The 21,410-nt window shown below is 33.2% G+C and overlaps 3 protein-coding genes across 4 annotated transcripts; all 3 read left to right on the top strand.

Moving 5' to 3' along the window:
- Window positions 1–633: 633 nt before the first annotated feature.
- LOC132602032 (L10-interacting MYB domain-containing protein-like) lies at window positions 634–2,873 on the top strand. The gene is made up of 3 exons (XM_060315059.1): window positions 634–791; window positions 1,795–2,117; window positions 2,218–2,873. Exons 2-3 carry the CDS (start codon window positions 1,797–1,799, stop codon window positions 2,425–2,427), a joined length of 531 nt encoding a protein of 176 aa, XP_060171042.1. The 5' UTR covers window positions 634–791; window positions 1,795–1,796; the 3' UTR covers window positions 2,428–2,873.
- Window positions 2,530–4,489, top strand: LOC132602729 (uncharacterized). Its single transcript, XM_060315509.1, has 3 exons — window positions 2,530–2,659; window positions 3,590–3,823; window positions 3,905–4,489. The coding sequence occupies exons 1-3, from the start codon at window positions 2,530–2,532 to the stop codon at window positions 4,372–4,374; spliced, it is 834 nt and encodes a 277-aa protein (XP_060171492.1). The 3' UTR covers window positions 4,375–4,489.
- A 2,431-nt stretch (window positions 4,490–6,920) lies between these two features.
- On the top strand, window positions 6,921–21,179 carry LOC132602847 (cyclic nucleotide-gated ion channel 17-like). 2 transcript variants are annotated; one of them, XM_060315639.1, is made up of 7 exons: window positions 6,921–7,102; window positions 8,717–9,275; window positions 12,015–12,227; window positions 12,908–13,209; window positions 14,750–14,861; window positions 18,912–19,148; window positions 20,128–21,179. In XM_060315639.1, exons 1-7 carry the CDS (start codon window positions 7,074–7,076, stop codon window positions 20,854–20,856), a joined length of 2,181 nt encoding a protein of 726 aa, XP_060171622.1. In that variant the 5' UTR covers window positions 6,921–7,073; the 3' UTR covers window positions 20,857–21,179. The 2 variants fall into 2 exon arrangements, with proteins under 2 accessions (XP_060171622.1, XP_060171623.1); XM_060315640.1 differs by lacking the exon at window positions 6,921–7,102 and adding an exon at window positions 7,150–7,258.
- The last annotated feature ends 231 nt before the right edge of the window (window positions 21,180–21,410 follow it).

Genomic DNA, 21,410 nt, shown 5'->3' with positions numbered 1-21,410 from the left:
CTAAAGTAATTTATAAGCTGAAAACAGCTTATAAGCCAAAAAAAAAAAAAATTATCCTACCCAACTTATTTTTTTTTTGTTTATAAGCTGTTTCCAGCTTATAAACGGCTTATTTTAAGCCCATCCAAACAGGCTCTAGATCGATGTAGTCCAACGGCTAATTAACAAGATTAGAAATGATCTCCAATATGTAGATAACAATCTCTTGATTCGTGGGAGATGATTGCAAAACTATCCAATCCGTTAAGCACCAAGAAAGAATTGTGTCATGCCAATGGAATTCATTTTATATAGAAGTGTGAAGATCAAGCAAGAATAATATAAGCAGGAAATGCCTAATGAGTGATGTGTATGCATACTGCTAGTTGAGTATCCTTGAAACTCCTGTCCTAATTTTTAGTACTCGTGTATTGAGCTGACTCGTCCTATCTTAAAGGTTATAAAGAAGATTTAGGCCCCATTTGTTTGCACTTAATGGGGGTCTGAATCTGAATGGTTCAGATTTCAGCCTATTAAGTGCATTTGTTTTTTTTTTAAAATAGTCTCTTAATACACCTGAAAACATCTGACTCGTTCAGATTTCAAAAAGAATCTTAATGGGATTCAGACTCTCAAAAATGCCAAATTTATTTGCTTAAAAAGCTGCACGTCTGTTTTTTTTCTCTCTCTTTATAATTTACCTTCTCTCTCTCTTTATAATTTACCTTTCTCTCTTTATCCACAAGCATCAACGATCCTCTATCTCCCTCTTTATCAGTAAGCTATTCATCAAATTCTTTCTTCTTGAACAGGTAAGATGTTGAATTTTTTACAAGTATTCACCTATCTAACAAACATTAGTTCGTTAATTAATACATGAATGGAGTGTTCTTTTTCCTCTCTTAAGTTTTGAATTCGATTGTTTTGGTGTTGTTTTTCCTATCCTCATGAGTCAATTGCTAATTTTTGTATTAGAGTTGTGCATTATTTAGTTTCAACCAAGAAAACCTATATTATCTATTTTTTTTATTTTCAAGATTATTATCTGTACACATTTTGGGTGATGTAAATGTTCTTCCTGGTGCTATTGAATCTTGTGTAGTGTTAGCTACGTTAAAATTGGGAAACAAGTCCATGGGTATGGTTTAACAACTGGGTTAGCGTTAGATTCGTTTGTTGAAGCTTCTTTAGTTCATATGTATGTGAAAGGTAATAAGTTGGGATGTGCATGTAAGGTGTTTGATAAAATGCTTGAACTAGATGTGTCTAAATTTTGCAACATCTATGCGTCTCCTATTCAGTTCCCCTGCAACATCTATGCGTCTGGTATTTAATTCGTTCCCCCAACCATTGGCCGATCTATTTGTTGAGGAAGAAACATAATCAGATACAAAATGTGATTGTTATATTAAACTTGTTAATTGAACAAAATCAGATGAGCAGTCCAAACTCCACTTTTTAGTTATAGTGGCGCCTGCAATGAGATTGATAATATTAGGAATACGATATCCTCTGCGCATATATATACAAATAGCGGAAAGAATTGGCACTCTGAATTTTGATATTATAATATAATCTAGGTATTCCCTGTTCCTTGTGCTTTTTCAACTTTAGACTACTATGCTTTTCTCGAGATTGTAAATAAGTAGTTGCACAGATTAAAGAAGTACTTAAAGAAGTACTTGAAGAATAACTTTCAGAAGTTCCTATGAGGGGTATATCACATTCCAGAAAAAGAAAATTGCTTGTGCATTTCACTATGACCTTTCTTTTAGTCTAATATGCTATGATGATCATTAGAATTTTATATTTCAGTTATGGAACAAGCTAATGAAAATTCAAAATTGACTTGGAGATTGGAGGTAGTAAAAACATTTTTAGAAACTTGTATTCAAGAAGTGTCATTGAATGGGAGACAAGGAAGTAGTTTGAAGCCAGATTCATGGAACAAGGTTAAGGTTGTTCTGCAAACTTCTCATGACTTTATAGTCACACAAAAGAAGATGAAGAACCATTATGATTATCTAAAAGAAAAATATCAAGCTTGGTTGCCAATAACTAAAAAGACTGGTAATATTTATGATCCAGCAACCAATACCATTCGAATGTCTAATGAGGAGTGGGATAAGTACATAAAGGTTAGTTCATTATCTAGTAATTTTTTCTTCTCTTTTTTGTTTTAAGGAGAAACGGTTTGAAGTGTATATTGAAAGTATGATCTCTTATATTTGGATATAGGCTCATCCAAAAGCCAAGACATTGAGGAGTGCACCTCTACCCTTTCCGGAACTTTGTACAACATTATTTGAGGATTCTACTGCAACAGGCATTCATGGTTGGAGTCCAAGTTGTACAACTCCGCGGCCCGGTGCCTCTTCTGTAGCTACTAATATAGACATAGATTCACTTGATGACATTGAGGATCTACTTGGTGACCAAAATGATTGAGCTTCTAAAGATTTTCCATCTCAATCTTCAATTCCAATTGAAAAAAAGAATTTGGGAAAGAAAAGAAAAAACGCATCGTCCCGATTAGAAATTGATGAGAAGATGAGTGCTGCATTGGAGTTACTGATTAACAAAAACAACGGGCCTGATGTTGAAGAATGTATAGAAAAACTAGACAAGCTTGGATGGGAAGAGCCATTGTACTCTGCAGCTCTTAGTATATTTTGTGAAGGTGATAGCTACACAAAAACATGGATGAAACTGAGAGGGGTCGATAAATTAGAGAATTATGTTAGAACCATGGGGAAAAAATTGGGAATTCTTTAATTTTTCTAATTAGCTAGTATCTATGTTAGATGAAGATTTTATGGAATCTAGTTTTTTTTTTTTTTTTTAAATTATAACCTCTGGAACTTTGTGGTAATATATTATGCTTATGGAACGTATTTTATTGGTGAAAAATGCTACTTGTATGTCTTGTTATGCTTGATGAGTACAGAATAAATTTTTATAACCATTGTATATTTTTTTATCTTGATGAAATACATAGGTAGTTGTGTTTACGATTGTGTATTGTATCTTTTTTTCTTGGTAAAACAGATTCAACATGGATATCGATGATCAAATATTATGGTTGATGAGCTTGTATTGGCAAAGAAATCGTTATAGACTCAAGTATGATAGAAGAACTAAAGATTTAACATCATCTTTATCTGGTCAAAAGTATACATTAGAACTATTATCTGGCTCTAATCGACAATGTATAGAATTGATGCGCATGTCACGTGATGCATATGTTCGGCTATGTCAGCATTTTAGACATAATGGATGGCTCATAGATAGCAAACATATATCCGTCGAAGAGAAGATAGCAATATTCTTAACTATTATAGGACATAACGAGCGTTACGTCGTAATCAAGAGAAGATTTCAACATTCTTTGCAGACAATTCACAAATATTTTCACGAGGTTCTTGAGGCAATGAAGAATTTTGCAAAAGAGATGATAACACCTACAACATTTGATTCGAATATGAATATTCCTGGTGCTCATAACAGGTTACGAAGAATTTTTAAGGTATTATTTGTTAAACGATCATTAAAGAATTTCACAAGTTTTTTTTTTTATTCACTTTGTTGACATATATTTATATATTGGCAGGGAGCATAGGTGCACTAGACGGGGCATTAGTACATGTTGTTGTTCCTGCTAATCAACAAATTGTTTACAGAGGAAGGGGAAAAGGTAAATGCTATCAGAATGTTCTGGCAATATGTGACTTCAATATGGTCTTCACTTATGTTTATGCTGGATGGGAAGGGGTAGCACATGATGCACACGTTCTAACTAAGATTGCATCTAATCCAGATAATGGCTTTCCATTTCCTCCACCTAGTAAGTCATACAGCTTAAAAAATTGAAATGCTTATTTAGCTTTTCGATATGATCGCCTAACTTATTTTATTTTAATGTCAGATAAATACTATCTATGTGATGCGGCATATCCTAATACTCGAGGATTTCTAGCACCGTATCGTAATATTCGATATTGGTTAGGAGATTATCATCGTAGGCGTGCCATAACGAAGGAGGAAAAGTTTAATCATGCTCATGCACAGCTTAGAAACGTTATCGAACGTTCCTATGGAGTATTGAAAGCAAGATTTCCTATATTGGACAAGATGGCTCCATATCCTATTAATATCCAAAGAGATGTTGTTATTGCATGTTTTGCCGTTAATAATTTTATCAGGAAGGAGCGCATCAATGATGACTTGTTTAATCATTTTGATACGCCTCAAGTGATATTTGATGAAGAAGGACAACAAGAAGAAGCATTGGATGAAACAAATGGACCTAGTTGGACAGTTGAAGATTCTCAGATAATGACCGATATGAGGGAGCAACTTGCACTCCAACTAATGCAAAGAAGATGTAATACTTGAGAGTTCTATATTTTAGTTATTTGATTTTTTTTCCAGTGTTGGAGTGTTACAATTTGATGATTGTTAGTTAATTATTCAAATACTCTAATATTTATGTGTCTATATCATAACTGTATTTGAGATATTGTTTTACTTTGTTGGATAGGTTTGATTTATAGATTAATTTATGTTAAATTTAAATTTTTTGATTGCATTTTATAAACAATTTATTTTTAAGGATATATCATTTTTTGAATAATTCAGATAGTTTAATAATTGTATCAAACATAAAATATTCATTTATATATTTAAATACTTTAATTTATCTCTCAAATAATATTTTTTTTGCTTATCTTAATATTTGTTTGATATAATTTTTAATTTGAATTATATATTTATTATGCTTAAATATTGATATATTATACAGATTCAGATGATGAAAAACAAGCAGTCTTAATCATTTAGTGTTCAGACCTACATACCACATCTTAATATTCAGATGTGTATTCAGATTCAGACGTATTAATAAAAATAAAAACAAATGCAGCCTTACACATATTTATCCGCAACTTTACAATTAAGGATTCAAAAATGTTTCTTTTCTGAAAAATTATGTATAATCCTCTAGTGATAATTTTATCAATTAGAAGAAAAAAAAAAACTGAAAATATCTAGAAGACATGAATTCTATTTTTTCCATTATAAGGGCATCTCCAATCCATTACACTATTTTTTTTACATCAAAATGATGAAAATTAACTCCAACCCATTATACTATTTCTTACACCAAAAAAAAAAAAATCCCTTTTATATTATTCTCTTTCTTCTATATTATATTATTTTCTTTTATTTAAATTTTATTTTTTTATTTGATAAAAATCTTTTCTTTTTTTCTTATTCATCCCATATAATTCATATTCCTTTCTTATCTAACCATTTAATATAGAATTATTTTATACCATAAATTTTTAAATAATATAAATTGTAAGCAAATATTATACATTGTACATATTAATGTACAATTCAAATAAAAGTGAAATCATTGATAAAATACAATCAAATAAATATTATATCTTGGTTTAAAAAAAATTAATTTCTAAATAAATATTCAACTTCTAGGATTAGTATATTGCTCTCATAAAATATTGATGAATAGTAATGGCGTTGATGAATAGTGTTACACCAAATTTGGTGTAACACTATTCACACACTAAAATGGTGTTGGGTTGGAGCACCAAAACACAAAATATTACATCAAAATAGCATTTGATATAAGTAATGGTGTTGGGTTGGAGATGGTCTAAGGAAAAAAGCTGTTTGGACATGGTTTGAAATCATGATTTGAAACCATGTTTGGACATGCCATTTGGATATCTTAAGTTGTATTTTCTCTTATAGACATAAAAATCCAACAAGTTGTGCAAACTATCAGAACATTCTCAATTCTTATACAATCTTACCAAATGAGCAAGTCATAGTTCATAACAAAATTAATACGCTACTAGAAGACCTTTCTAAAAAATACAACATCAATTGATCAAACTTCAGTTTGATAAAAAATAAAAAATTAACATGAATAGTAATGTAACTACTCTTTAATACAATTCTCCTACATGGTAGACATAAATAAAGGTTCGTGAAAGTTAATGAGGTTGGTATTAAAAATATTTATCAACTTAAAGGTTTTTTTTTTTAAATATAAACTTATAGGTCAAGTTTTATATTTAAATTTTTTGAAATCATGGTTTGAAACTCCAAATCATCCAAAAGATGAAATGCATATTCAAATGCTGGTTTCATCTCATGATTTCAAACCGTATGTCCAAACGCCTACTAAGAATATATTGTACTCCCTCTGTCTCATAATAAGTGTCACCTTAGTCAAAAAAATTTATCCCACAATAAGTGTCATCTCAGGAAACCAAAACATAAATTGACTTGTTTTTCCAATTCTACCCTTAGACAATAAAGTAATATCTAAATAATGATTGGAAAAACCACATAGTAACTTGGTATTACTGAATTTTCAATGTCAAAAGGTTTACTTCTAGTACATGCTCTATTCAAAAGGTAAAAATAATTTATTTTTATTATATAGGGATAATATAATAAACTTCACATTATATTATTAATTTCTTAATAATATGCGTGTTTTTGGTCAAGGTGACACTTATTATCGGACGGAGGAATTACCAAGATAGCTCCACTTGTGGACATGTAGCAGCCAATTGGAATTTTTGTTTTTAAAAAAGAGAATTTTGCTGGGACCCACAAATGAATATGACTTCACATGAAAAAGCAATTTCATTATAGTCCTGCTCTGGTCAACATTTATTGTCTAATTACATCTACACCCTTAATTAACTCCATAATTTAATACAACTAACTCTAATTTATTAAATTAAAAATTAATTACTTTGAAATCTTCCAAAACTAAAGAAACCAATCACTGACTACTCTCATTCACTCTTACACAACTCTGCAAATCTTAACACATACTTTTTTACAAGAATGTTTTTTTTAAAATTTTTTTTTTTAACTTTTAGATTAGATTCTTGATTAAAGGGCATTTTGGGTATTTTAAATATAGTTCACTGTTTTTTTCTGACCACTTTTATTGAAGACTTGTGTAGTGTTCACACATTAGAAAAAAAATGAAAAGAGTAAAAAGAATTTAAAAAACCCTATTCTTGATTTTTTTTTTTGTTACCCTTCTTGGTATGGAGCTGAAAAAAGAGAGGTTTGTCCGGTAAGTAATTTTTTTTTTACTGTTTTTTATTGGTGTTTAGCTTAGTTTGTGTGATTTGGTGAATTTTTATGCTATAATTTGATAAAAAAGAGATCTTTTTAGTGATATTTTTGTTACTCTTCTTGGTATGGAGCTAAAGAAAGAGAGGTTTGTAAGGTAAGTGTTATTTTTTTTTTACTGTTTTTGATTGTTGTTTAGCTAAGTTTGTGTGATTTGGTAAATTCTTGTGTAGTAATTTGTAAAAAAAAAGTGATCTTTTTAGTGATATATTGAAGAGATTAGAACTTTGGGAGCTTAAACATAAGTTTTTATTTTTTTTATTTTATGTTTTTGATTGTTCTTTAGTTTAGTTTGTGTGATTTGGTGAATTTTTGTGTTATAATTTGATAAAAAAAAGGATGTTTTTTAGTGATATATTGCAAAGATTTGAACTTTGGGTGTTTAAAGATTGGATTTTCTTGCTTCTTTATTGCTATTAGGAATGGATACAAGATATTGAGTTTTTTTGTATTTATTTTCAGCTTCTGCCCATTTTTTTGTGTAATAATTTGATAAAAAAGAGATTTTTTGGTGATATATTGCAAAGATAAGAACTTTGGGTATTTAAAGATCAGATTTTTATGTTACTTTGTTGGTATTAGGAGTATGAGATATTGAGATTTTTGCCTACTTTTCTTTGTTTTTACATAAATTTATTTTCTTTTGGGATTTACCCTATGTTCTGCAGTGTGAAAATGCTGATTTTTTTGCTGGTGATATAATTTAGTTTATTGTTTGTAAGGTAGTATGCAATTTTTTTGTTTTGGGGTTTTATTTTTTTTACTATTTTTGATTGTTGTTTAGTTTAGTTTGTGCGATTTGGTGAATTCTTGTGTAGTAATTTGATAGAAAAGAGATCTTTTTTAGTGATATATTGCAAAGTTAAGAACTTTAGGTGTTTAAAGATCAGTTTTTTTTTTGTTTTGGGGTTTTGTTTTTTTCTGTTTTTGATTGTTGTTTAGCTTAGTTTATGTGATTTGGTGAATTCTTGTGGTATAATTTGATAAAAAAAGAGATATTTTTTAGTGATATATTGCAAAGATAAGAACTTTGGGTGCTTAAAGATCAGATTTTTTTGTTTTGGGGTTTTGTTTTTTTTTTCTGTTTTTGATTGTTGTTTAGCTTAGCTTGTGTGATTTGGTGATTCTTGTGTAGTAATTTGATAAAAAAGAGATCTTTTTGGGTGATATATTGCTAAAATTTGAGCTTTGGGTGTTTAAAGATTGGATTTTTTTGCTTCTTTGCTATTAGGAGTGTGTTTTTTTTTCTTATTCTGGACACTAGATATTGAGTTTTTTGTATTTATTTTCAGCTTTTGCCCATTTTTTGTGTAATAACTTGATAAGAAAGAGATTTTTTTTGTGATATATTGCAGAGATAAGAACTTTGGCTATTTAAAGATTGGATTTTTATGTTACTTTTTTTGGCTATTAGGAGTATGTATTTTCATATTGTGGATACAAGATATTGAGATTTTTGTATTTAATTTCAGCTTTGCTCATAGTTGATTACTGGAATTTTTATCATAATTAAGGACTTTCCTGCTTTGCTCATAGTTGATTTATGCATTTTTAGGTTCTACTCTGGTGAAAAGCAACAAGGTAGTTTTTTGGGAGGAAAAACAGACAATTCAAACCTAGAGAAATCATCTTCTGGCTATAAATTTTCATCTCCATTATTGAACTCTGATGGCAGATATGAAAAAGGCACAAATACCTTTAAGTTTGGGAGGCCTAAAAAGGTGTATCTTGAGGAGCACAAGTCCTGGAGGAATCGAATACTTGATCCAGGAAGCGATATTGTAATCCAATGGAATAGGATTTTTATTATATCCTGCTTGCTAGCATTGTTTGTGGACCCGTTATATTTCTTTTTGCCTATCATACAAGGAACTAAAGAGTCGAGTTGTGTGAAAACTGATTTGAATTTGCGAATTGTTGCCACCATTTTCCGAACTATAGCAGATTTTTTCTATCTGTTACATGTAGTGATTAAGTTCCGGACTGCTTATATTGCCCCGAATACAAGGGTATTTGGGAAGGGTGAGCTTGTTATGGACCCCAGAAAGATTGCTCGCAGATATTTAAGATCGGACTTTTTCATCGATCTGATTGCAACTCTTCCTTTGCCTCAGGTATGTTGTTCTGCCAGAAGCTTTTTACCTTATAACTATTTCACCAGCTTCTGCACTTACTGAGAGTTTTTGAGAATTTATCAAAAGCAAATACTCCCGCCGTCCCAATTCACGTGAAGGTGTTTTATTGGGCTCGGAGTTTAAGAATTAAAGAACGACTTGTGAAACTTGTGGGTCTAGAACAAATCATAGATGTTTGTGTGGCATTAAGTCATTTCAGTAGGGATAAAATGAGAAGTATAAAGTTAAATTGTTATTAAATATTGAAAGGTGTCATTCTTTTTGGACTTCCTAAAAAGGAAAGAGTGTCACATAAATTGGGTCAGAGGGAGTAATAAGTACAGAAGGTCTTTTGCCCTGCTTAAAATTGATAATGTTGCAACATTAACCAAGTAATTTGAATTGATGGTGTGTTGATGTGCTCCTCTTTCTTATGTAAACTATGTGTGTTCCGTTTTCTGCAAAGAGTTCTATAGTGGTAGTAGTAACTTTGAGATATCCTTTTCTTATTCTTTAGCTTTTTGTGCGTTTATCATTTAATGTTGTCTGATTAGTTTCATGTCTATGTTTAGATATACAAGGCCCAAACGTTGCTTTTTTTTCTTTCTCCGGCATTGTTGTCCATATCACAACAAAAACAACATACCCAGTATAGTCCACAAGTGGGGTCTGGGGAGGGTGGGGTGTAAGCATACCTTAACCCTACATTTGTGAGGTAGAGGCTTTTTTGTTGTCCGTATTATGTTCATTTTATGTATTTCATTCCATGAGTATTAATTGGTGTTCGATTTAGTTTCATAAGTTGTCTCTAGTGTGAGTAAGGCTCTTTTAGAGTGGTAAGCTGTCTGCTTTAAGCTCTGCTTAAAATGCCTTGCCAAGGGGTTAGGGGACAGGACTGGAGTTGCAATGGGGTGGATCCGGTTGTTGGCGGATTACTTGGTTCTCAGTGGTCTGATATGGTCGATTAAACAACCAGATCAATCAGGCATGTTTACAACAACAACATACCTAGTATGCTCCACCAGGTGCGTTCTGGGGAGGGTAGAGTGTAGGCAGACCTTACCCCTACCTTGTGACGGGTAGAGAGGTTGTTTCCGATAGATCCCGGACTGAAAAAATCAGATATATATTTATGACATAACAAGAAGGAAAAAAGAATATCAAAGCTAAAGGTATCTTCTCCTATGTTCTCACCAACCCTATTTTCGTCTTCTCGTGGCGGGCTCATGTATCTTCTGTTTTTCAGCAACAATTTATCAAAAAACTCAGGACATGTTCTAAGAAAGATTTTCAAATAAATTGTTTAGTTATAAATAATTTTTATAATACTGAATGGTCAACAGTCAACATCCTTGTAAAGTGTACTTTTATGGGATAAACAAGGGAAATTTGGTTTTGTAGTTGGTTAAAAATATTATTTTAGTTATATAGATAGGAAAGACAAATGAGAATCTGAGATGTACAAAACACAATTTCCATTGATTTCATCCCCCAAACATAAATACATCATAAAGCTTTCATCTATGAACGTCTAAAAGTTTTCATCTACTACTTCCATAATGAAAGCTTTGCAAAAATACATAATAACAAAAACTAGACTATGGGGATGTGATGAGATCATCAGGCTCAATGTCGCGCCTCTCTAGAATCACACGCAACAAGTGTGTAATGCCAGAGATTCATATCGAGCTGGGCTCGGTCTTCGCCGAGCCCCCTGAAAAGACGTTTGTAGTCGTTTCGTAGCAGAAGGATGGGATTGGAGCTTGGTAGCGGTGGTGACGGTTGGGTCTTGGTGGTCAGGCCTGAACTTGTCTTGTCATTTTCTGCAGAGATGAAGTGTTCGAAGTTTTTTCTTTTGAGTATAGAGATATATCGTGATATATAGACCCTAAGGGGAGGAGAAAGGGAAGGGTTGGCTCAAGTGGAAACGATGTGTGGGTTGCATTTACGAGAAGCCATAAATGTTGGGGTGTCTAATTATTTCGTGGATAGAGCTGTTTAGATGGTTTTTCAGCCTTCTTGGATTGTAATGATGGCAATTTTTTGAATTCACATGCAATAGGGGTATTTACCCAGGGATTGTACCCATCTAACATCTTAATGGTTGATTGTAACATGCTATTGATATTTATAGTATGATTATGATAGAACAATAGGGGTATGTATGATAAAGCAAATGTAATTCGATGATAGACTCAGACATAAGTTGATGAAGTTGGAACTGACATTCAATTATCAGAATCGTTTACAAAGCAGAAGCTAAAATTCAAAATACACCAATAATACATTGAAATGGAAAAAATTCAAGTGGGATGATGTCTCAAAAGATTGGCACATTAGCGATATAATGATGTAGTTTAGTCCCAATGCAAACATGCTTCTTAATGGCTGCTCAATGATGCATTGGGAAGGTGATGCTTGTTATGAATCAAGAAAAGATTTAATGAAAAGGCTCTTTTTGATTGGATGAAGTAAATATACTCCAGCATGCTAACATACAACCTCACTATAAACACTGGATTAAATACTACAAGCAGTTATTAGATAGGGCATGCTTTTAAATAATTAATTATATTATGTCCAGTTGTTAGAGAGAGCGTATTTTTAAATAATTAACATTATCTGTAAGTGGCATAAGTTGGTAGTTTTACATGTCAAGAAAATTCTAGTTTAAATCTCATCAGTCATTCATTGCTTTCAAGTTTCTCTCATTTTTTGATGAAATAATCTTTCTTGCAGATGGTTATCTGGTTTATTATACCAGCGACGAGAAGTCAGCACGCTAATCATAACAATAATGCCCTTGCGTTGATTGTCCTACTCCAATACGTTCCCAGATTGTATCTTATATTCCCATTAAGTTCGCAGATTATCAAAGCAACTGGAGTTGTCACAAAAACTGCTTGGGCAGGGGCTGCATATAATCTACTTCTCTACATGCTGGCAAGTCATGTATGTAGCTCCAACAACTTTGTTTTCAGAATTGATGCTTTAAAAGTCTGGTTAGTTGCCGTATTAACCTGTGGGCCTCACAAAGGGGTTCCTTATCTTTGGTTGTAGGTTCAAAATCGTACCTTAAGAATCACTCGAGTAGTTTGGTCTTTTATGTTTGCTAAAAGTAAGCACTTTTGGTCTTTGTCAGATATTTGCCAAACCGTGATTGTTAAATTTAATTGGAACTGTGAAAATAAAAAATATTTAACAGGAACTCACATATAGAAGTATATATTTTGTAGTTTATGTTATTTTTTATCTATTTCAAGAATCTGGTGCATTTTGATCTATTGTTGTGTCTGGTGTAGTTTTTTATGTTGTGGTTTCTGTAATTTTGACGGAAATATATGGTGCTTTGGGTTAAATTCTTCTTTACATAGTTCTGGTTGAATTTAACGGTCAGAGTTATTTGACGGAGACCAAAGTGCTTACTTTTGGCAAACTTAAAGGACTATAACTGCTTAGTTAATACCCAAGGGACTAAGTTGACCCAACTACCAAAGATTAGGGACCATGTTTTTCATTTTCTTGCTGTTATGCTAGTGATTTCCTTTTCTTTTTTTCCCCTTCCTCTCTTGTTTTCTTTTCAAGAGTTGGATATAACGACATGCTATATGTTTTTCTTGCTTTTTCTTTAGGTTATAGGGGCAGCATGGTATTTGCTGTCAGTTGATCGATATACTTCTTGCTGGAAATCAATATGCCGAAATGAAAAAAAATCTACGCAGTGCGTGCTTCGCTATTTGGATTGTGATACTTTCGACCAAAATGCTCGTAAGAGTTGGGCAAATATCACCAAGGTATTTGAAAGTTGTGATCCTGATGGGAGTAGTACTTTCAAATACGGAATATTTGAAAGCGCAGTTAAAAAGGATGTTGTCTCCTCAAGTTTTATGGCTAAGTACTTTTATTGCTTGTGGTGGGGTTTACAACAACTGAGGTAATTTTCCTATGTGGTTGGGCAAAATAATGATGTCATTTATAATGTTTTTATCTAGTGTTTTTGGCTGTAATTTATTGAAAGTGCTCTTAAAAAAGTGGTTATTTTAAGAAAATTTCCTAATGGAATTTAGTACAATAGCTTGAATTTGTGCTCGGGGATCTCAACAGCTTAAGTGATTTGTTTGCCTTACTTTCTACATACTCCATATATAAAATGGAGTAAACAAATCTAGGATCTTAGAGAAAAATTTAAGCACTCAAAATGCACTCTAAGCACCCAAGGGTGTGGCCTAGTGGTCAATGAAGTGGCTGTGAACCATGAGGTCTCAGGTTCAAATCCCAACAGAGACAAAAACGCTAGGTGATTTCTTCCCATCTGTCCAAGCTTTGGTAGACAGAGTTACTTGATACCTGTTGTTGGTCGGAGGTGGCTGGTATCCTGGGGGAAATAGTCGAGGTACCAAGTAGCATATATTATATTTCCTCAGTTCTAATTTGCTTCACTATTTATCTGTTTAGTTTTTAGTTTATGTGATCCCTTTTATAAGATGGATAACTGTCCTATCTCCAGTGGCGGACCCAGGATTTTGTTCAAGCGGGTTCAACTATGTTGCTCAGACTCTCTAACAATATTGTCGCACCCGTGTCGATCTTCCAAAAGGCACTACTTTTGGAGAATCCAACGCACACACTCGTTGACATCTTTAATGGGTCCAAGCAACATAGGGTCATATATATATATATGCGCGCGCGCACACACACACACATTGAAAATTTTCCTCGAGTCTTCAATTTAAATTTTTATGTTTCACACTAACAATCAGCTAATAACGATAAAATTGTAGCAATTTTGAAACACCACAAACAAAACAAAAACAGAATAAGAAAAAATATAGTAAATAAATAAAATAAAATCAACCTAACCTTCATGTATACAAAACACGGAGGAAAAAGACAAATAAATTTACATTTTATACATTATAGAAATATTACTTAAATGAACTAAGAAGCATTATTTGCATATAATACGAATTAATGAACTAAGTTAGGATATGCTACGGGCTATGTCTAATGTTAGTGCCTAGAGCCCTGGACCCTACATCAATTACTTCAAAAAAATAAGGAAGAAACATAAAACGAGTAATTGCATGTGCAGCGAATCGATATTTGCTCCTTTGGCATGTATTGAACCTGCTAACAGTCCAAAAATTCCATAATCTAGTACTGTTTCGATTTTTTTGGACTTGAGTCAGTACTTTTTCAACAACTAATGCTTTTTTAATTACATTGAGCTTGATATGATAGCTCTTTAACAATCTACCCCACTTACTATTGTTCAGCTTGTCTAAACACATCTAACTTACTCCAATACGATACTACTCAATATTGGTAATTTTTGCAATATTGTTGAAAAAGGTTCTTAAGCATGTAATTACATTGGGAGAGTAAATGTGCCAGTTGCCTTTCTAATTCAACTTTTAGTGAGTCATTTGAAAGGAAGTTCTGAACTTCAAATTTTTCCTTTTCTTGTGTTATAGTTCTTACGGGCAGAATTTGACGACGACTACATTTATCGGGGAAACATCCTTTGCTATACTCATTGCAATTGTGGGTCTGGTTTTGTTCGCACACCTTATTGGGAATATGCAGGTAAGTCAAAGGCTCTGCTGCTATTCGTTCTCCCTCCATATGAACTTGTTTTATTAGACCTTGTAATTCTTTCTCTTGACTGTTTATTATCTGCATGATCTTAACATCTTGACCAACACTTACAGACAGTTATAGTTGCTGTTCTTGATTTAATATATGCAAGATTCTGCTTGATTGGTGATTTTTCTGCAAATATGATTCATCTTTGTAGATTTATATGCCAATAGAAAACAAAGAGAACTTCTAGAGTCAAGGAAAACATTATTATCTTATAGTCGATCTATATAATTGAGAATTCATATAGTCGATCTATACTTGCTCGTAATCGACGTAGTTATATTATTCCTCTTTCCATGCATAAATTTCACATGAATGCCAATGGGATGTGTCAGTTTTTAAGTGCATATTGACAATATAAAGGTTTACATAATAACCGTTGCTAGAGTATCCAACTCCTAGTTCACACAACTAATTTAATTTGTCAGCATGAAATAGTTTGGTCATGTCCTGCAGCGTCGACTTCCAGATGCACCAATCAATAGGCATGAAATTATAGTGAAGTGTTAAAAGGGACGAGGTAGACCTAAAATCACATAGGAGGAACTAGGAAGTTGTTTCTAAAGACCTATAATTTCTTGGATTTGATGTAGACTTAGCGAAATATAATTATGGAAGAAAAAAATATGTATACGCGACATTTATTTATGGGGATATATTTTAATCCTGTTTGTATATTTACTTTAGGTGCTATAATTTCTATGAGTTTTTTAGCCTTATCTGAGACTTTACGCCAGTAGAAAAGAACTTGTATTTTTTTGTTCTGTATAATGTTCAGTAAGATGTATTTAAATGGGAAACATAGTCACTGAGAATGTAGTTTCAGCTTACTTAGAGCCCGTTTGGATTGGCTTACAGCTTAAAGCTGTTTGCAGCTTATAAGCTGAAAAAAATAAGTTGGGGTAGTCCAACTTATTTTTTTTTGCTTATAAGCTGTTTTCAGCTTATAAGCTGCTTTAGATAAACTAAGTCAAATGGGTCCAATTATTTTTTTGAGCTTATTTTAAGCATAAAATGACTTTAAGCTGGCCAGCCAAACACTCAAAAAAGCTGAAAACAGCTTATAAGCCAACTTATAAGTCAATCCAAACGGGCTCTTAATTTGTTTGGGACTGAGGCACAGTTTGATTTAGCATCATCATTGGAGGAAACAAGGGAGCCGTCCTACCTTGGTAGGAGTAAGGTCTGCGTACACTCTACCCTCCCCAGACCCCATGTTGTGGGATTTCACTGGGTGGTTATTGTTGTTGTTGTTTTGGAGGAAACAAGGGAGAAAGTGAAGATGAGTGTTATTTATTTATGGGAAAATACAAATAGGGCTAGAACCGTGCAATGCACTGTCCTAAGAAACTATTTCAGCAGGTATGAAAGTTTCATCAAACATTAAACAAGATTTACTCTATCACAGAAACGGGAACACTAAATTTAAATAACATAACCAACAAGTATGAAAGAGAGTAGGTTATGATAAAGTGATAATTATCTAATCACTGGTATGTCGATAATGAAGATAACAAATGAGATATTTTCTTAATCGTGGCACATGCACATGTCATGATGGAAAGACATGCTAGATGAGGTGATAAAGAGACTTGTCTATCATCTTTCAATTGATCAATAAAATTTAACTTTGAAAAAATCTTTAAAAATATTATTAGAAACTGTTATTTGTCCAAAACGTCCTAATATAAGCATAGTAGTCATTGCATACGTGGTCTCAATCAAAATGACCACAATGTCTTTCAGTAGAAAGAAGTAAAATTTTGGTTTGAATGTTGAATTTTTATCTCTCTTAATAAAAATCTATATTTAAGGAAAAATCATTCGGGCCACAAAGGGTGTGACTAAAATGGCCAAAATGGGGACATTTAAGACAATTCACGTGGATTATGGGGTATTATGGAGCCTTCATGAAAAAGTGAGATGCAAATTTTGAATTTCATTCTCAGTCTATCAAGTTAATGATGCTTTATGTTTCCAATGCATAGAAAAAAGTAAAAGTTTCTCTCTCTTCCTGAAACACATTTAATGAATTTATCTTACGCAAATTTTGGATACCAAACTTTTTTTTTTTTTTTTAATAATAGTGTAAAATATTATATTTAGTTCCGGTTGAAATCCCCTCCAATTGAATCTGCTCAAGTATCCTCTCGTGCTTTATTCGATTTATACTACATCATTAAACTGAATTTAATAAAGAGTTCTCACCTAGGGTGAGGATTCACTCTTAATAAGACACGCTTAATAGAAAAAAAAATAACATTAAAGAAAGCAAAAGTAAAAAATCCGTAACTTTCAAAGAATAAAGAACCACTATGTTCAGCCAAACCAAAAATTCATTTAAAATCAAAATAAAGAATAAAGAAAAGTATTTATATTTGGAAGCAAAAATCTTTTTTTGCTATTAGAAACCTGTTACGTTGTTAAATCTACAAAATTATTGATACGATAGATTAAAAGTTCTTATAAATTAGATAATATACCAATGAAAATCTGAACTGAATTTAATAAATTAGGCATAATCCATAAACAAAAACTAAAAAATCAAAAGAAAATTCAACGCTATCCCTAATAATCATCAAAAGTATAAGATTTTTCCCTTTATATTATGTAAAAAATAAGAAAAGAAAGATAAGTTCGGGATTCAAAATTTTGGTAGTTAGGTAGTGTATCATGAAGAGAGAGAAATTTTACTTTTTTTATGCATTGAAAACATAAAGCATGAAAGAGAATGAAGTTCAACTGCATCCCACTTTCTCATGAAGGCATAATTGACACAAAAAAATTAGGAAGTGTCCGTAGTACCCTCATAACCCACGTGAATTGTCTTAAATGTCCCCGTTGTGGTCACGCCCTTTCTGGCTAGAACGATTATGTGGTCATTTTGATTGAGAGGCCACATATGCAAAGACTATTATGCCGATATTTGGAAAATAACAGTTTGTAATAAATATTTCGAAAGATTTTTTAAAATGTTAATTTCTACTGGCCGATTGAAAGGTAGACAAGTGTATTTATCACCTCATCTTTTAATGACAAACGTTGCCAAGTACTTTGCCATCGTAAAATGTGTCATGGATAAGAAAATATCTCATTTGTTATCTACTACACCGCCGCCATATATATATATATGTGTGTGTGTGTATGGCTTCATTATCGAGATACTAATTATTAGATAATTATCGCTCTATTATTTACTCTCTTTGTACTTTGATGGGTTTGTTATCTAAATTTTGTTTCTCCTGTTCCATCTAATAGAGGAAGGCTTGTTTAATTTGGGAAAGCTTTCACACTACTGAAATAGTTTCTTAGGACAATGTTTTACACGACTCAAGGCCATTTCCCCCTTGTTTATCCAACAATTTTAGTAGTATCTAGTCATATGATGACACAAGGTTTAGATGGTTTTACAATGTGTCATTAGGGGGAAGGAAGACTTTTAAGATTTTGCTTTGAGGTATTGATTCTCTTGGGACACTTCCAGTCATATCAAAAGCTTCTCAAACTCATGATTGAGGTGTTTTTGTTTACATCCCTGTTTAATTTGTTGCCTGAAGATAGATCCGAGACATAAATTGGCTAGTTTTTTTCAACTCTACCCTTAGACTAAAATTGACAAGTTAAAGTAACATCTAAATGATGATTGGAAAAACCACATAGTAACTTGGTTTTGTTGGATTCCAATGTCAAAAGGTTTATTACTTGTGCATGCTCTAATCAAGAGGAAAAAAGTAATTTATTTTTATTATATAGGGGTAATTTAATAAACTTAACATTGCATCATTGGTTTCTTAATATGCGTGTTTTGGCTAAGGTGATACCTATTACGGGACGGAGGGAGTAACATTTTATTTGATTTTTAGTAGTATCGTGTAGAAGTTTTTTGGTTTATTATATGATAAATAATGTTAAAACTCTTAATTAGTAATCAACTTCTTCTCATATCATTATATTTAGATATTAACCCTTCATTTTTTTTTCCCTTGCATGTAGACATACTTGCAGTCTTTGACGTTGAGGCTCGAGGAATGGAGACTCAAGAGAAGAGATACTGAAGAGTGGATGGAGCATCGTCAACTTCCAGAAGATTTGAGAAAACGAGTTAGGCGTTTTGATCAATATAAATGGGTTGCTACTAGAGGAGTAGATGAAGAGACAATTTTGCATGGCCTGCCTACTGATCTTCGTCGTGACATCCAACGTCATCTTTGCCTGGACCTTGTCCGACGGGTATGATTTTCCTTCATCAGACGGACTCTTTCCCAAGTATTTGCTACAACTATCAAAAAGCATGTGCCCGAAGGGTGGCTTCTAAAAAGATAGACACTTAAATTGTTGGTTTATTTTCCACTTCTTGAGTCTGTTCTTAATTGGCATCTGTATGACACCATCCTTCTTGGCCCTGGTATCTTGCATATCTTTTAAAGGGCTTACCACTTACATATAAACACATTTTTCTTTTGTCACTTTTCGATCAAAGTAGGTTCAGAATAGTCCATTAAGTATGCATTGAACAGTTTTGGTCCTTTAAGTTTGCCAAAAGTTAACACTTTTAGCAGTGGCGGACCCATGTATAACTTTTGGGTGCTCCAGCACCCATTAAACTCAGTCACGGAGTGTATAACTGTATAGAAAATATAAAGGAAACAGATATAAATAGTTAATAGAGCACCCCCGAACTCAAAATTCCTGGGTCCAGCACCCCCGAACTCAAAATCCTGGGTCCGCCACTGACTTTTAGTCTCTGCTAAATATTTAACAATTTATGTTCATTATTTACCGGAAATAGTGAAAAAGAGAAAGACTTGACCATAAACACTAAAAAGACATAAAAAATAGCAAAAATTCCACCTCAAAGAGCTGCACCAAACTCTAGAAATAAATAAAAAATAGCATAATCTACAAAAAGTTGTACCTCTGAATGTGAGTTCCCGCTAGTTTCCTTTTTCTTCGTAGTTCCCATCAAATCTAACATACAGAGTTCAGTAAAAATATCTGAAATATCTGGCTGAGACTAAAAGTGGACTGGCAAAACTTCAAGGATCAAAACTGTTCAATGCATACTAAAAGGGACTATTTGAACCTACCCTCAAACATAAGGGACCATTTTTGTCATTTTCTGGCACTTTGTTATATGTGCATTATTGACGTCGTCATTTCCTTGCATTTTAAGCCCATCTTCACTTATTTTGTTATAATTGTTTTTTAGGTTCCATTTTTCTCCCAAATGGATGATCAATTGCTTGATGCAATATGCGAACGTCTGGTCTCGTCCTTAAGCACTGAAGGCACTTATATCGTCCGTGAAGGAGATCCGGTCACGGAAATGTTGTTTATCATCAGAGGTAGGCTCGAGAGTTCTACAACGAATGGTGGTCGGACTGGTTTCTTCAATTCTATTACATTGAGGCCCGGAGATTTTTGCGGTGAGGAGCTACTCGCGTGGGCTTTGCTTCCGAAATCAACTGTGAATTTGCCTTCTTCGACCAGAACAGTCAGGGCGCTTGTCGAAGTGGAAGCGTTCGCGTTGGGAGCTGATGATCTCAAGTTTGTCGCGAACCAATTCAGACGCCTTCATAGCAAGAAGCTCCAGCATACGTTCCGGTTCTACTCTTACCATTGGCGCACGTGGGCAGCGTGTTTCATACAGGCTGCATGGAGGCGCCACAAACGGAGGACCATGGCGAAAGATCTTGCAGCACTGGAATCGTTTAATCTGGATGAGAGTACGGTCGATGAAACAGAGCAAAACGAGGAGCAAGATCAAGGTAACACTAGCGCAAATCCGTCCCCGAGAATATCACACCTCGGAGTAACAATATTGGCTTCAAGATTTGCTGCAAACACGAGAAGAGGAGCTCAAAAGCTTAAAGATGTAAGATTGCCTAAGTTACAGAAACCGGAAGAGCCTGACTTTTCAGCTGAGGCTGATGACTAGTAGATATCGATACGGTGACTCAATTCTGAGATTGATGTTTCTCTGCGATCCATTCTTACACTTGAGGATCATCTTTGTACATGTGGCAAATGCGTTTCTAAAAGATAATAGAGTGTTGTAAGAGGGGAAGTTTTCGGGAAGGGAATGTGGGATTTTTTTTTTTTTTTGGTTAATGTAATTGTATTTAAGAATAGCTTTTTTAGTAGCAGGATGCCAATCTGTACTTATATAAACTCAATAACATCTAAGTCATCTGTAAAAACTAAGAGTTGCTAGTTCTATAGTACAAGTAAATAATTATTTCATCAAATTTTTACAGTGCTTGTAGAGCTTAGCATGTCCTCTTTTTCCCCTCTACCGTGCCTCAAGGTACTTGGAATCTGGTTTTGGTTATGCTTATAAATTTGTTTCCAACTACTTATGCTAAAAGGTCGTTTGCTTCACATGCTATTTATATGGGGTTATAATGCGGAGATTATTTATGCGATGAACAATAATGTAAGGATTCTTATGTAGTGAATAATAACACATGGAACGCTATGCAGGACTTACCA

Source organism: Lycium barbarum, chromosome 7 (assembly GCF_019175385.1).
Source record: "Lycium barbarum isolate Lr01 chromosome 7, ASM1917538v2, whole genome shotgun sequence".
Lineage (NCBI taxonomy): Eukaryota > Viridiplantae > Streptophyta > Magnoliopsida > Solanales > Solanaceae > Lycium > Lycium barbarum.
The sequence above is the reverse complement of the archived record's forward strand: the minus strand, read 5'-3'. Positions and strand labels throughout refer to the sequence as shown.